Source organism: Arachis ipaensis, chromosome B08, assembly GCF_000816755.2.
Source record: "Arachis ipaensis cultivar K30076 chromosome B08, Araip1.1, whole genome shotgun sequence".
Taxonomy (NCBI): Eukaryota; Viridiplantae; Streptophyta; class Magnoliopsida; order Fabales; family Fabaceae; genus Arachis; species Arachis ipaensis.
The window spans coordinates 127,738,184-127,754,366 of NC_029792.2; the positions used below are offsets into that span (position 1 = coordinate 127,738,184).

Genomic DNA, 16,183 nt, shown 5'->3' on the forward strand with positions numbered 1-16,183 from the left:
TTAATTAAAATTTTAGAGGCTAAAGTAAAATTTACTTAGTAATCAAATGAATTGAAATGAATTGAGTTTGCAGAATAAATGTGTAAGAAGAATTTCTTAGGGATATGAATTGAAATGAATTGAATTTGCAGAATAAACGTGTAAGAAGAATTTTTTAGGGATTTATTCTTTTTGTTGATGAATTTGAGGCATTCTATTGAGTTCTTAATAAAAAAATATTTTTTATTCTATAAATGATTTAATAGATGATTTTTTTAATATTTCAAAAAAAATTATTTTAATTTTTTTAATATTTTTTAAAAATAAACTTTATTTTTTAATTAAAAAAAGTCTTTTTCAAAAAAAAAATTGAATGTAAGTTAAAAAAAAAATTATTTGATTTACTTTTTTAAGATATCGGAATAAAATTAATTCAGTTTAATTCTATTGTAATATATTCTTAACCCACGTTATTATCTAAGTTTTCGATAAAAGTGTGTCTTCTTATTTGATGGATTAATGCAACTTTTTGCCAAACTTAGCTGGTGGCAGAGCTAATTATTTGATAGAATAATATGTTGATTAATATTTTAAATTTGATTAATTAATCTATGATCTATCCGGGGTTTAAGTGGAAAAGGAAAAAGGTTAAAGCGAAATAATAAGAGCGATAAGTTAACATCTGAACAGTTACACTTTATCACTTATTCTTTCTTATTCGCTTTCACAAGAATTTCCTGGTGTTGTGGCCTGTGGGTGCATTTATCACTGTGTGACAAGGTGATGGCAAAAGAATGAAAAGAGAGAGTATCTAATACAGGAGCAGGAAAAATTAGATAAATTTTATTGATTATATAATATTGTTCATTTGTATTTATTTGCTGAACGAGTAAATTTTATGTAGATGTAGGGGTGGCAACACTATTCGAACCCCGCGGGTACCCACTCCGTCTCTACTCGTTCGGGGCGAGTAATTATTCACCCCTGCACTAGGACGAGTTTTAACGGGGCGGATTTTTGGGCGGGGTCGGGTTTAGGTTAAACCCGTCCCTACCCGCTCCGGTATATATATATAATTTTAATATATAATATATGTAATATATATAAAATAATTAATAATATTATATTATATTTAAATTTTTATTTTAATTTATGTTATGTATGTAATGATGGTTATATAAATTTAAAAATTTAATTTTATTTATTGAATTTTAATAATTATAGGGACAAGTAGGGACGAGACGGGTACCCACAGGGACAAGTTAGAGTTCAACTTTTTACTACTCGCGGATAAGAGCGAGACGGATTTTATGCAGATTATTGTAGGACGGGACGGAATCAGGTATCATATTTAAATTTTTACTTTAATTTATGTTATGTATGTAAATGATGGTTATATAATTTTTAAAATTTAATTTTATTTGTTGGATTTAATAATTATGGTTTAATTACTCTGCAGGTTCCTATAGTTTCACTAAATTTTCAATTAGATTCCTATACTTTTTTTTTCAATTGGGTCCCTATACTTTATTTTTTTTTCAATTTAATCCCTGTTAACGTTAAACGTAAAAAAAAATGTTAGTGAATTGTGAAATTACTTGTATACCCTTAGGGACCCAATTGAAAAGAAAAAAAGTATAAGGACCTAATTGAAAATTCAATAAAACTATAAATATTAAATGAAAGATATTCCTATAATCCATATTCAATGATTCTACAATATGAAAGATATTCCTATAATCCCTTTTATTTTGTCACTATAATTCTTTTTCTTATTTATATACAAATTGTACCAAAAATACCTTCTCTTTTTTTTTTTAACTTTTCAAATACCTTATCTTAAGAACATACAAAAATAAAAAAGAAATGGATAAAATGAAACAGAAATAGGAATAATAAGTATATATAAAATTTAGTTTCCATCATTCAAATTCATTATGATCACGTAATATTTTACATTTGTGTGGATTCATAGAATGTGGTTTATGTTTTTATCATATCATGGTACACCATAAAAAATCACAAGGTTATGTAATTTGTGTTATTGAAAATTGAAATCTAATAACGAAAATCGTAGAAAACATAGTTTCAGTGTAATACAGATAATCTAAAAATCAGTTCTTATATTGCAGCCTCTCATCCTCTGAACCATTCATCTTTGTGAGGTCCATTTATCTCTTTGGGAGTTCTTCGATCACCACCATACACCTGGTATCAAACCAATGTCTGGACTAAAAAAGTGGTGGAAATGGTTGACCCTGCTCTTCGAGAATAGTACTCAAAGAAGAATCTGGCACATATATATGGTCAAACTTCATTTCAGTCAATAATTATGATATGCTAATTAATTAGTTAATTAGAATAATATATGGTTTATACAGATAGCTCATAGAAATAATGTGAACCTGAAAGTCCTCAAGAAAAATGTCAGAAATGAAATTAATGCACTTCCTTACTTTAAATAGTTAATGCAATTATGGTTAGAATGAGAAGTGACAATGACAAATTATGATTTGAAAGTTGAACCAACTTGTTTCCAAAATTTTGAATAAACACTTTTATATATAGTGCAGAGAACTCAATTTAAGGGGGAAAAACTCAACTAACCAAATGATTATATGCACACCTGTGAAAGTGAATGGATGATTGGTGTTATTGCTACTTTTACATACATAACAGCTGTTTAGGACAATTGTGTGATTTACAAACTTAGTAAAAAGAACACCCTTAAGTTATGACATCTTGAGCAGTTGGACATAAAGCTAAAGAGCAAATCCCATATGACAGATGCATCATAGAATACATGATCAGTGGGACAAGGATAAATGTAAAAAGCATAGCAATTTCAACAACCACAACTATTCCAAGAATGCACCAACAAGAAAGAATGCATTGAGGAAAAATGCATACTATGTACATTGAAAGTTATACACTTACTTATGTAGACAAACATGAGCTTGGCTCTATAACTTCTCTGATATTGCAGCCAAATGAGCCATATAAATTTGGAATGAACTAGTATAGCTCAGAAGATTCAATCTTGAGATACCATAAACTGGAACACATGCATATCTTAAAGTGTTTTGAACACTAACATCATAAGTAGATGAATGAAAATTGAAAGAAAGAACAAAAACAATTCATATTCATATTCAGAAACCAAATTCAACATTTAAACAACGTTAAAATAAACCAATCAACAATAAAATTCACATAAACAACATCAAAGAATCTATCGTGAGAAAAAAATTGGAAATAATCTAAATTAAATTATCACCTGTTGTAGAGGCAGAACCGTGGACGACGAGCAGCACTTCAGGTAGAGAAACCAGCCGCGAGGGACGGAGGCGCGGCGCGGTGAGGGAGGCATGGAAGCATGGAGGCACGTAGGCGCGACGCGGCGAGGGACAGAGGTGCGGCGGGCAGAATACGAGCAGTGGAGCATACTAGGCACGAAAGAATGAGCAGAATACAAGGGACGAGGCACGAGAGGGACGCCGAGAGGTGGAGGCGCGGCGAGACAGGACCGTGCGGCAGATCCGAAGAGAGCTCGGTGAAGAGGTTAGGGCTAGAGATGCATGGGTGGGGTGAAATGAAAAAGGTCTTTTTAGAATTTTTGAAATATAGAAGTGTCCTGAATGAGGTTCCTTGTCTCAAAAAAGAGAATATTCGTTTTTTTACCAAAAATATTCTGTTATCTTAAACGTTATTCTCACGGTAGGAACTTAATTGAAAAAAATTTAACGTATAGGGATCCAATTGAAAATAAAAAAAGTATAGGGACCTAATTGAAAATTCGGTAAAACTATAGGGACCTGCAGAGTAATTAAACCAATAATTATAGGGACGGGTAGGGGCGGGGCGGGTACCCGCAGGGACGGGTTAGAGTTTAACATTTTACTATTCGCAGGTAAAAGCGGGGCGGGTTCGATGCGGGTTTTTGTATGGTGGGGCGGGATCAGATAGAGCAAAAATCCGCCCCTACCCGCCCTGTTGCCACCCCCATGTAGATGTTTAAATATATACGATGTCATCGATATTATTTATATAGAACTATACACTAATATAAAGGAGATTGCTATTTTTGGTGTTCAATTCTTATTTTTCTTTTTCTTTTTCAACTTTTATCCTTATGCACAATTGCCTAAATGACTAATATTTACTAAGAGGGTAAATGTGTAAATTGAAGTTGCAATTTTAACTACCAAATTGAACGGATTTCATCTCTTTCTCTTTATCTGTGTTGTTCCTACTATTTAATTATGTATAAATACATTTTTTTAACATAGCAAAGAAATAAAATGAACAATTAATTTAGAATGAAAAGAATATTATTTAAACTAATTTAATTGTTACTAAGCAAGTTCGTTCCCATGATTCAATGGATAAAAGAAAATCTTCCCCATTCAAAAGTAGATTATTACTGAAAATAAATATATGTAAATTTTCTTTTGGTATTTACACCAAAAGTAAATTCGGCATTATATTTTCACATCTTCATTTTTTTTTATTTCTACTTTTTCATGTTTTCTTTCTCTTTCCACTCTTTTATTTAATTTTCTCTGCAATAAAATTAATTAAATTCATATTATACCTAATGTTATTGTAACTTTACAAGATTCATAAATGGAATCGTGCAGGTAAATTGCTGACGCTGCAAAATGATCTTCAAACTGCTTTGCTAGCTCCTGGAAGCGAAAAATAGAATCTGCAGGCAAAGAGCAAAACCAGTCAAGTGCGAGTCCATCTAAAAAGGAAGGAAAACAACGACATAAAATGGGGTCGGATGCCCCATTGACGATCATAATAGATCGGAATTTTTTAATGTGCTGCTTAGGATCCCCTAGCCCGTCGTAGGGAGTTAGCGTTGTCGGCAGCGTGAATTGTCTGGGCAGTTGAAAATTCATAATGTCAGTCGTAAAAGGTCTTGCCGAGTTGTCGGGCTGGTCATTCTCGTCCTCGGGTATTGCCTCCTCGTTCCGATGATCAGCGTCATCGTCTTGAGGTGTCTCCGAGACATGAGTCGGTTCGGACCATTGGTCATCATTTTCCTGCCGCTCACGACGATTATTGTTATGTTCCAGTCGAGCGTTAGCCAATTGTTGAATCTGTTGTTGCATTCTTTGGTTTTCTTCTGTCATGCGCTGGTTTGCTTCAGCCATACGTTGATTCGCCTGCTGGAGCTCAGTTACCATCCGGAGAAGCTCGGACGGGGTGGGGGGAGGGGCATCGGCCATCGTCAAATGTTAGGGTTTCAAGAGCTCGCGAAAAGAAATTTCACACGAGGCCCTCCTTCTAGCGCCAATCTGTTCTTGCCTGAGCGAATGGAGGTATAACTCGGCTCTTGACGAAGGTCGGTGATCCTTCCCTGAAAAGTGTGGTATACGTCGGTTGACTGGAGCGGGGAGGTTGAGTACCTGCAAATGCACTCTGATGCTTAAGTTAGCAGAGTGATATAGGTGTATGAATATTCTTCTTTCATAAAAAGATGATCTTACCTTTGGTTGTTTCCTCGTCCCTTTATACCGTGTGGACGAGGTTGTAACGCCTGAGGAGAGGATTGATTACATATCCGACGTTATCAATTAGAGATTAATGCTGTCCTTCAAAAAGGTCGGTTATAATTGAAGATTTTGCATTTTCGAGCTATAACTCGTAACCGATGTTTACTGGTCATATCAATATGCAACTCCAACTCAACCAAAGCCTCTACCATAGCTAATCCATGTCACCAATCATACTTTGTTCTCTTTTGAAATCAATCAAGTTTGTAAAGAGAAGGAGGAATTTTTTTTTTATTAAAGAAAAGGAATTTGAATTGGAGTTGAGCACCTCAAAAACAGCTTTTTCATTATTGTGTTTAACTGTTTTATACTTTTATTCAAGAAATTCTCAACTTTTTCTAGGTCGTTATTAATTATTATATTCCATGTATGCTACAAAATAACAAAATAGCAAAATAATAATAATAAAAGGCACAAAAAGATAGAACTTTGCCTTATGGCCCATTCTAGTAGATGATAAAAGCAAAAAATAATTGAAGTCCTATTTATGGATTTTCCCCGCAATATAAAGACAGAAGCAGAAGCTATCATTTTCAAAAAGGTTTACCAAACAAACCACTTAATTAAACATAATGTTAGAATGCGGTCTAGTAGTTATTTCATTGGGTTCCTAAATTGCGTAGTTAATTGTGTAACTCTTTTTTTGTGGAGAGATAGAAACTGAAAGACAGAGATTAAGAGATAGAGATTGAAATAAATCTCAGTATTTTGTTTGGTACAAAGTGGGAGACAGAAATTAAAACAAGAAAAAAATTTTAATTTAATTTGCACAAAGAATAAAATTGGAATTAATTAATTAAAATGAGTATATTTTAGGAATAAAATATTATTAAAATTTCTGTCTCTATTTCTAAAAATTTTAGTCTCCTGTGTCCTTACTTTTTGGAAGTACTAAAATATTAAAATTTTAAAAATAGAGACAAAAATTTTAATATCAGTCTCTGAACCAATAAACATAATACTGAGTTTCAATCTCCCAATCTCTATTTCAATACCTCAAAACAAATGGTACCTTAACAACGAAGAGATTAGTTCGTTTACGGTTTACCAAGTGGTGTGGGTTGATTCCTCAATGTTGCTAATGGAGAGTGTTTTCTAGCTCGTTGTGTAATCTATCTATCTATTTTTACAAAAATGTGAATACTTTTTTTACAAGTGATCATTATTATTAACATACATTTATGCTTGTTTTTATTTAAAGTCATATCAGATTCTAAAGTTTTGATGATTGTTTAGTGTAGAATTTAGTATATTTTATTTTTTTTTATGAATTTTATAAGAAATTTAGCTACGTATAATGATACATGATAACTTTTTACTTATTTTTTAAATTAATTTGCAAAAATTTTTTTTTAATCAAATTTATTATTTAAATATTTTATATTAATCATATTAGTCATTCTATCACTTTCATTGCTAACAATATCAAAATTTGTTAATGTAATACATTAAGAGACATTACACAAACTACAACATACACTTGACCATCCTAATTAATTGTTAACATGATAAATTTATGTAATTAGATTAAATCTACTCTAAATTGAGGGGACTTTAAGGTATATTTGGGATAAAAATTTAATCTAATTTCATAAACTTATAATATTAGCAACTAATTAAGACGGTCATGTATATACTGTGCTGTCACTTAATAAAAAAAAACTTTCGCAGATAAATTTAGAGTAATTTTTCAAAAATGAATTCAACCATTTACTCGATAAATATCTTGAAAAAAAAAAGAAAATAAAGAAATTATTACTTCCAATTTGAAAAGGGGGACAAACACTTATATTTCCAAACAAATATTTGTCCCATCATCAAGTAGAAGATAATGTTACTTATAGCAAATTAGCAGTGACTGGTAGTGGAATCAATTTTCTGGGTCAAGCATAGAAAATTAGGATACACTTTTGGTTTGTATTTTTATTTTTAGTTTTTTTTTTTTAATTTTAAAATTTTGTAAAAATAAATAAATAAAATGCGAAAATAGAAAATAAGGACAAAAGATATGGTATATAGCCTTCATCAATAATTGTGTCATGTCCAAGTAGGGACAAGGACCTTTTAAGGTCTACACAATTACAATTTTTTTTGTCAAAGTACATTTCACATGGTTCTAAAAATGGGATCAATCGGTTAAATCGGTTCAATCGAAAATCGACAATATAAGGAGTCCGATCCTTTATCTACAACTGTCCGAAAAAAAATTGTTAAAAAATCGTTGAACCGATCGAAAATCGATCAGTTGAATCGGACTAGTAACTGTCCGGTTCGGATAAAACGACGTTGTTTTTTATTTTAAAAAAAAATAAAAGAAACAGATCCATCCACTCTACTCGTGATCAACCCCCTCTTCCCCCAATCGTTCATTCATTTCATTTGTCATTGGAGAACTCTGAAGCAAAGGAATCCTAGCCCTCCATCAGTCTATCGTCGCCGCCGTTCCCAGCTCCTCAGCGCCGCCGCCGTTCCCAACTCCTCAGCGCTGCCGCCGTCCCCAGCTCTTCAGCACCGCCGCTTCTTCCTCTTTCCCGTGTCCGGAACCCAGTAACTCGGCAGGTCCTCTTCATCTTGGCTGGCTTCTCGGCACGGAACCCAAGTTAGTGGCTTCTCGTCTTCGGTCTTGTTCTTCAATTTTTGTTCCATTGTTCTTCAATTCTTCTTTGGTCTTGGTTTGAAGTTTGGTTCTTCAATTCTTTTTCTTCAATTCTTTTTATTCGATCTTCAGTCTTGGTTTGAACTTTGAAGTTTGGTACTGTCTTGTATTTGTTGGTTGCTCTGTTACTCACTTACTCTGTTAAATACTTAAATCATGTATATTAAAATACTTACTCTGTTATATGATCATTTGTATCAACCAGAAATATTTGTTTTACGGTTTTAAATGGCAAAGTGATGCGAAAAGTGGGTGTAGGGGTTGTGGGGTTGGGAGCCCTAAAGTTCACTGGATTCCTTAGAGAATAAAGCAACAGAATAACATGAGTTTTGGATCAATGTACACTGTTCGAATGCTGAAACAGGTACTAAACTACTAAAACCATTCCTTTTTGTTTTTGCTTGAATTTTAGAAGAAAGAGCAATGTAATGTATTCCTATTTAAGATTCCATAAGACCAAGGTTAAATTAACAATTCAGGTGGAGTTGAGTTTTGTTTATGAGTAATTAAATGTAGGGGTGTAAATTACCGAACCGGACCGAAAATTATCGCAGAACCGAACCGAATTTTACAACAACCGATTAGAAAACCGAAAAAATCGGTTTTTTTTGGTTTTTTCGAAATAAACCGATCGGTTCGGTTCGGATTTCGGTTGATTCGGCAGAAACCGAACCGAACCGGACCGAACCGAATAATGAGGGTTCAATGGTGTGTTTTTACTAAGTTGCCCTTTAACCTAGGTATAAAAGGGCAACTTCACACACAGCCCTAGCCTTCTTCCTCTCTTTTACGCGAACGGCGAATCTGGAGCCCTAGCTTTCTTCCTCTGTTCTTCTCTTCCACGACCACGGTTCCACACTTCCACCTTCGATTCCACCATGCTCGAGAGAAGGAGATCCTGAAGGAGAACCCTAGCTTCTCTTCTTCTCTTCTTCTCTTCAGTCATCGCCGTCGCTGGGTCGCCGTCGCTGCCTCGCTGGGTCGCCGTCGCCGAGGAGCAATCCATTCACCGAGAAGCAGTCCTGTCACCGAGCAGCAGTCCAGTCGCCAAGCAAGACTCCAGTGGCCGTCGCAGTCCAACTCGACCGCCGAGCAGCACTCCTGTCACCAAGCCATCTCCTGCAGAAAGCAACTCCACAATGTCTTCTTCGGAGGTTAGAAATTCTGAACAATTATTTTTAGAGATTCTGTTTAGTGATACTGTGCTTGATTTAACCTGAACAATTATGAAATATCAATTTGCTTATATTATTGCCACTTAAAAACTTCATGCTAGCTTAAATCTTTATATATTTCTTTAAATGCATGTTGTGTTTTCGAATCATTATTAGAATACTATTAATTCATTATATTTCTTATGAAATAAATAGAAAAATAAATAATAAATGATGGTTATACTTCTATGTGAAATTCTTCCTGTGTTATGTTGAGTATAATGCATCTTAAATGTGTAGTTTGGTGGACTGTTTGAGCTGTTAATTACGCTTGTTTTGGTGGACTGTTAGAGCTGTTAATGATGCTTGTTTTGTTGCTGGAAACAATACTTTTGGTGCTGTTTATGAATTAAAAACCTTAATTTTTCATTGTTCTGTTTATATATATATATGCAGCCAACAAGCAATGAGGTGCCCAGTGAGCGGACGCCTGAAGTTGGGGGTGAAATTGTTGCTAGACATTTTTAATTGCCTTTGTTTTATATTTAATTAAGTTGAAATTGTACGGGATTTGGATGTGATATACTCTTGTAATTCTGGTTTATTGAAGGTTTTAAACTTTATTTTATGATATTTTAAATTCTGTTTATTAGGTATAAAAAAACCGAAAAAACCGACCGAACCAAACCGCTGTTGGTTCGGTTCGGTTCGGTTCGGTTGTCCAGAAAGCAGCCAACCGAATGGTTGATATTAACGTTCAACCGATCAGGTCGGTTCGGTTGGTTTTCGGTCCAAAACCGAACCAAACCGAACCGATTACACCCCTAATTAAATGCATGAAACAGGATTAGGATTGCTAATTTCTTTTGTGACTTTCATTGTTTTTTCCCCCTTGTTTTGCTGCTGTTGTTGTTATGCTGCTGTTTTGTAATGGTTGTTGCTGAATGCTAAAAATGAAAATCAAATCAAATGCTGGTTGTTGCTGAATGAGTAGGGTAGCTACCTGCCAATGCCATATATAAATAAACTGATGAATGATGATGATGGTAGTGGAAGGAGAGTCAAAGTGTATAGGTAGTTGGTGATATGTTATGCTTTCTTATTCAATGACTATTTGTTATGTTGATACCTCAACTTGGAAACAACACCAGATCCCGTTTATGGCTTGCTCAGCAAGAAGAATCTGTTGCTAACAGAGCTCTCTTACAACAGATGAACGCAACGCTGCCTAAGATTAAACCGAAAAGGTCATCTTGCAAGGTTCAGGTTCATGTTCAGTTAGCATAATACCACCGAATGATCAACATTTTCTAATTGAACTAGCTTAACATTTTTTTGAAATTGATAATCCTTTGTCTCCTGACATTTCTAAATTGGAATCTGAGGTGTTAAGTTATCCTGTTAACCCTCAAAGTCAAAATTTAATATTTAGATTTTTTTTTTTACTATTTAACTTTTGAATTTGTATTTTGATAATATTATTTGAATTTAGTTGATGATTTTTTGTGTAGTGTTTTAAATTTGGAAGATATTTTAGGATGTTTATTTATAATTTATTTATTATTTTATTCTAAAACGATTTTTTCGGTTGAATCACCAGTTAAACCGGTTGGACTAGTAAACCAATGAACTAGTGACTAGAGCAATTTGATGATCGGTCTGGTTTTCAGAACCTTGCATTTCATCGTAGATTTTTTTTGTACAAACACTTTTTCGTGGGTCTGCGCTCAATTAGTAATTTAAAAAGTACCAATTTACAACCGTTTTTTGTTACAAGGCAACCAACTGTTTTTTATTCATTTGGCAATTTTGCATTCGGAGCTCAAAACGAGGACAACACCCCTCGTCTACTACCACAAAAGAGCAATATGGGACAATTCGTTTATACATACAGGAGATTGTAATATTATAACTTTTCTAATAAAATAAAAAATAAACAAATAATACTTAGTGTTAGTTTCTTCAAGTACTAACTAATAAAAGGTTTTTAATTTATTTTAATTTAATATATTTTATTTATATGTCGATTCTGTGTATGTCACTTGTTAAAACTGGAAAGCATGATCCCTCTCTCTCTGAATTCTAGCATTGAGAATCATCCCTCAGTGTTGGCCCAAGATTCACTCTGTTAATCTGTTTCTGCTATTCATTTCAATGCTTCATTACTTTGATGGCCCAACTACTCCTATCTTTGTTTGATGCTCTGAATATGCAATTATGTCATTTTGGTTTTGTCTGCTATAAGTGTTTGGCAATATATAAAGCAAGGTTCATGAATCATGACCCCCAAAAAAAAAAGGAAATCAAGGTCCATTTTATCATGTAAGTAGCATGAACCAGTTAACACTCAACAGCAACAAATAGCTACTGAAAGAAACACCAACTTGTATTATTATTGGTTTATTTTAACTGACTCTATTGTACATTAATTGGTTTAAAACTTTGGCATAATCTGGAAAAGGATACAAAACTCAACTAAGAGCAACTGAAAATGCAAACTACAACAAAGTAAGGTAACAGAATAAACTAATATCGACCAACTAAGATAAAATCATCATCATCAAGAACCTGAACATCTTTGTCTCCAACAAAATGCTCTCGGCCAATTTGCTTCACCAAGTTCACAAACTCAATCCTTTTCTCCGCAGGGAGAGGCACGTACGGCAGCCTGAAAACCGGTCTGACAACCCCGAGTTGGGCAAGAGCTGTGTTCAAACCGATCGGGTTTGGCTCCTGGAAAAGCCAGTCCATCAGAGGAAGGAGCTTTGAATTCAATGTTGGATTCTTCCCTGCAAACACGATGTCTCGCATCAAACCAGGAACAAGGTTGCTGGTGACGGATATCACTCCGGTGGCACCATAGCCCCATCTAGCATCATGGCATTGATCGTCGTTGCCACTCCACACAACAATCCCATCAGCCGTGTACTGTTTGATCCGATCGTTTCCAACACACTCCTTGACACCGGCCAAGCTAGCACTTTGAGCCAAGGTTTGAATCACATGAGGAGGAATATCTTGACCAGTCCTCGAAGGAACATTATATATGATCGTAGGGCTCATGGAAATCACGCTTTCGAAGTGAGAAATCATACCGTCCAAGGAGGTTTTGCCGTAGTAAGGGTTTATATGAAGGGCAGCATGCATTCCAACTGCAAAACCCTGCTCACTGGTACGGATTGCTTCCCTCGTGGAGTTACTTCCGGTGTTACCAACAACCTTGATTTTACTGCCAAAACAATTGACCGTGTGCCCGATAAGCATGAAGTGTTCATCCCAGCTCATTAGTTGGCCTTCACCAGTTGTGCCACCAACAATAATACCTTCTACACCGTTTTCAATTTGCTTGTTCACCAAATCATCATAGGCTTCTAGATCAAATCGGCCATCAGGTAGGTACGGAGTTTTGAGCGCAGTTATCAATCTCAGACACTTTATGTCCTCAGTTGATGTCCTGTACATACAGTACATGTAAAATACTTATTGTGAAGATCAGACACAGAATATTGTTTAAAGATACTTATGTTAGTTAGATTAAAAATATCAAGTCCAGCATAATACATAAATAAAATAACCTGCAAATGAAAACCCAATGTTAAAGTATAGAATTTAACAAGAGAATGATTCTATTTGGAACAGCACATTGACAATTCATTAGTCAAACACACCTATTTTTCACCTCAAAGCTGCGCATTGGGAGATGCAAATTGGGTATGATAGCTGCCTGTGGAGGCTTCCAGTTTGAGCTCCTGGTTCATACAAATAAACATTAAAATTTAAAATAATCAATGAATCGACATTTGGATCAATGACATCATGGCAAGAAAACTTGGTACTGTCTCGTTGCAATTGGCACCAACCACCAGTCTAATAATTCTGAAATGGAAAACATACATACAGGGGTGCTGACCAAGGTTCACAAAATCCTTAGTTCTATTTGACTTTAGCCCTTTTAAAACTCTATCTACACACCCCATTTTTTTGCTGGTTGCCAATCACCTTTTGCAAATAAATAATTGCATAAAGGACACTGACAGAACAATATTGCAAACAAGAAACAAAGACATCATTTTACATAAACATGCCTTCATCTTAACAACAAATTAAGGAGTTTCACCTAAGAAAACAGAGGTAGCTGGATGAATGCACATGATTCACCAAATAAATAATTTTTACTTGTTTTATAGCAAGTAAAAGGCATTCTTGATCATAAAACTGGGAAATGGCAACCAAGTAATGACAAAATGCTAAATCCAAACAATAAGACAAAGACAAAAAGACTCGGAACATAAGATAATCATAAATCTTCTAAACTCATTTAGCTCCATACACTGTTTAATTTTTCATTTGGCTACAATGTTAGGATTGGCTTTAGCTAAATTCTGAAAAGAAACAAGTATCCAAAAACAAAATATGGTGTTTCTAAAAGTGAATAAGTTGAAGGAGATAAAATGTTCAATACACAAATTCACCAAGGAGTTCGTTTGATTTGAAAAACGAAAAATGCAAATTACTAATCATGTATGACTTAATGCTTGTTTGGGTGAACTTCTAAGAAAATATTTTTTTGAGTTATCTTTTTGTAAAAGATCTTATAAAAAAGTAAAATTAATTTTATGTTTGAATATCTCATGCAAAAAAAGATCTTTTTATTTATCAATTATGTTTTGGTATAACAATATAAAAGCATTTTTTTGTTTATTTATTACATGAAAAATATCTTTTTTTTTAAGGAAAAAATATCTTTTAAAAAAATATGTAAATTACAGCTTTTCAAAAAAAATATCTTTTTCTGATTTTTCTAGTACTTTTGCTTTTACTACTAGAAATTTGCCAAACACGTTAAAAAATAAAAAAAAAATCTTTTTTCATTAAAAAAAAATCAAACAAGCACTTACAACTACAGTCCTATAGATACATTAAATAAATATAAATACTCAATATATAAGATAATCCATCGACCATGACAAACCCCACTATAGTAACAGTATCTATTAATCAATCGACATGAGCATTAAGTAAAAGACAGATACTCAAATTGCTCCAATATGAGATATTTAAATTTATCTTTTTTTCCCTATCAACTTAGTCCCTTACGTCATACATATAAAACCGCCAAATAACTAAAGAAGTAAAGATCAAGTGAACATTGAAATGAGAACTAGAATAAGCAACACATGTATGAGTGACAAACACAAGATACAAAAAAAAATGATATTTTTATAAAAGAAATGACATATTAAGCAAATAAAAGATCGATATTTTTTATTATAACCTCTTGTTACTGGCGTTGGTGGCATTGTTGGAGCGAAAAACAGCAAAACCAGAAGCAGTGAAGCACGCACTGCTACTATAGCTCTTCAGCATCGCCGCCATCACTATTCAACGAAAAAAGTGACGAATATTACGACCGGTCAATGAGAAAATCCGATAATGAGAATGAGATACGACTCGAAATAGATAAAGAGAAGAGAAAGAGGGATAGGAAGGGTTGAGTTTCTTAGATGATAATAAAGGTGGTGATGGTGGTGATGGTGGTAGAAGGGGAGGAGTGGGTTAGGGTAAGAGGAGAAGGAGAAGGGAAGAGGAGAGTGGTAGGGGAAGTTAAGGTACTTTCTGCACTGTGCGCATACACTACCGTGAACATAGTATTTAAGCTGTGAATTTTGTCTTCTTTTTTTTTAACTAAAATAAATTAAACAGAGAAAAACAAAACAAACAAAATAAGGAACTGCTTAAATAGGGAGACAGTCCCATTTAAAACTATTCTTAAATTCTTCCCAAGGTGAAAGAAGCTCCACATACGAAAGTTACAACTTCATCGCCATCTTTGCCATAGTATCTGCTACCCTGTTTGCATCTCTTATAATCAAACGAAAGTCAACACGCCAATACCAATGCATGATATCTTTTATTTTGAGAACCAATGAATCACTAAATCCAAAACCATCTTGTGTAACAAGATTAAATGCTTTCACACAATCCGTCTCACAAATAACATCTAGTTAACCCACATCCCAAGAGATATCATCTCTAAATAGCAAATAATTCTCTTTAAATTTTGTCTTGATTATGTTACAGTAGTTTATAAACATTTTTTTCTTCTTTAAATTAGTGCTGACACTTATAATTTTTATGTGAATATGAAAAAATTATAAATATTATTAAAATTAAAGTTATATTTTTTATATTTTAATAATATTTTTTAAAATATCGTAATACAATTGAGAAAAAAAATAATTTTTATGAACATACATTTTAATAATTTTAAAAACGTTAATGTTCAAATATATAAATAACGAAAAAATTTAACTAATAATAAAAAAAATATTAGATGCATTTTTATCTAAACAGTATATAAGAGTACATAAAAATACACAAACAACAAGCATGACTTTTTCAATATGATCAGCGTCAATGACAATTATTATTATTATCTCAAAAAATACAAAGATACATAAGAATATATTTTATATTTCTCTAAAATATTGAGACACAAATTTCTAATTTGAGACACTAATTTTTTTTTACAATTTTTTGTCCTGTCTAACTTAACAAACACAAACTTTTTATGTTTATGTATTCTTATGTACCTATGGATATGTCTTATTTATGTTGAACAACCAAATACAGCCTTTAAGGTTTGCTTCACTCATATCTCTTAACTTCTTAACACAATTTCACTAAATCACCATTCCAATTTCTTTTGATATAAATCGAAAATGTTAAAAGATAAAATTGAATAAATTAAAAACATTAGGAATAAAATTAAATAAAATTAAATGTTATGAATATTTTTAAAAAATATCATAAATATTAAAAACAAAAAG

At 33.2% G+C, this 16,183-nt stretch overlaps 2 protein-coding genes and 2 long non-coding RNA genes across 5 annotated transcripts in view; 2 read left to right on the top strand and 2 right to left on the bottom strand.

The window, feature by feature from the left end:
• LOC107612943 overlaps positions 1 to 6,027 on the top strand; it is a 10,054-nt gene extending 4,027 nt beyond the window's left edge. The window contains exon 3 of one of the 2 annotated variants that reach the window (XM_021110146.1): positions 4,620 to 6,027. In XM_021110146.1, coding sequence (XP_020965805.1) covers positions 4,620 to 4,631 — 12 coding nt within the window. In that variant the 3' untranslated portion in view covers positions 4,632 to 6,027. Of the gene's footprint in view, positions 1 to 2,111; positions 2,428 to 4,619 lie in introns of those variants that run through there. The other variant, XM_016314735.2, reaches the window with a different exon arrangement.
• LOC110266140 lies at positions 1,863 to 3,587 on the bottom strand. The gene is made up of 2 exons (XR_002353128.1): positions 2,917 to 3,587; positions 1,863 to 2,269 (listed from the first exon to the last, which is right to left on the bottom strand). It is a non-coding gene; the product is annotated as an uncharacterized LOC110266140 (long non-coding RNA).
• Positions 8,128 to 9,986, top strand: LOC107612945. The gene is made up of 3 exons (XR_001613883.2): positions 8,128 to 8,142; positions 8,405 to 9,353; positions 9,810 to 9,986. It is a non-coding gene; the product is annotated as an uncharacterized LOC107612945 (long non-coding RNA).
• Positions 11,719 to 14,976, bottom strand: LOC107612942 (4-hydroxy-tetrahydrodipicolinate synthase, chloroplastic-like). The gene is made up of 3 exons (XM_016314734.2): positions 14,629 to 14,976; positions 13,022 to 13,102; positions 11,719 to 12,807 (listed from the first exon to the last, which is right to left on the bottom strand). Exons 1-3 carry the CDS (start codon positions 14,727 to 14,729, stop codon positions 11,880 to 11,882), a joined length of 1,110 nt encoding a protein of 369 aa, XP_016170220.1. The 5' UTR covers positions 14,730 to 14,976; the 3' UTR covers positions 11,719 to 11,879.

Bases quoted from the DNA above. Each gene is read 5' to 3' on its own strand.
- LOC107612942 (XM_016314734.2), bottom strand. From the start codon at position 14,729: ATGGCGGCGATGCTGAAGAGCTATAGTAGCAGTGCGTGCTTCACTGCT. The intron at 13,103-14,628 runs GTTATAATAAAA...TGTATGAACCAG, and splicing joins ACCAACGCCAGTAACAAGAG to GAGCTCAAACTGGAAGCCTC. The intron at 12,808-13,021 runs GTGTGTTTGACT...CTGTATGTACAG, and splicing joins AGCTTTGAGGTGAAAAATAG to GACATCAACTGAGGACATAA.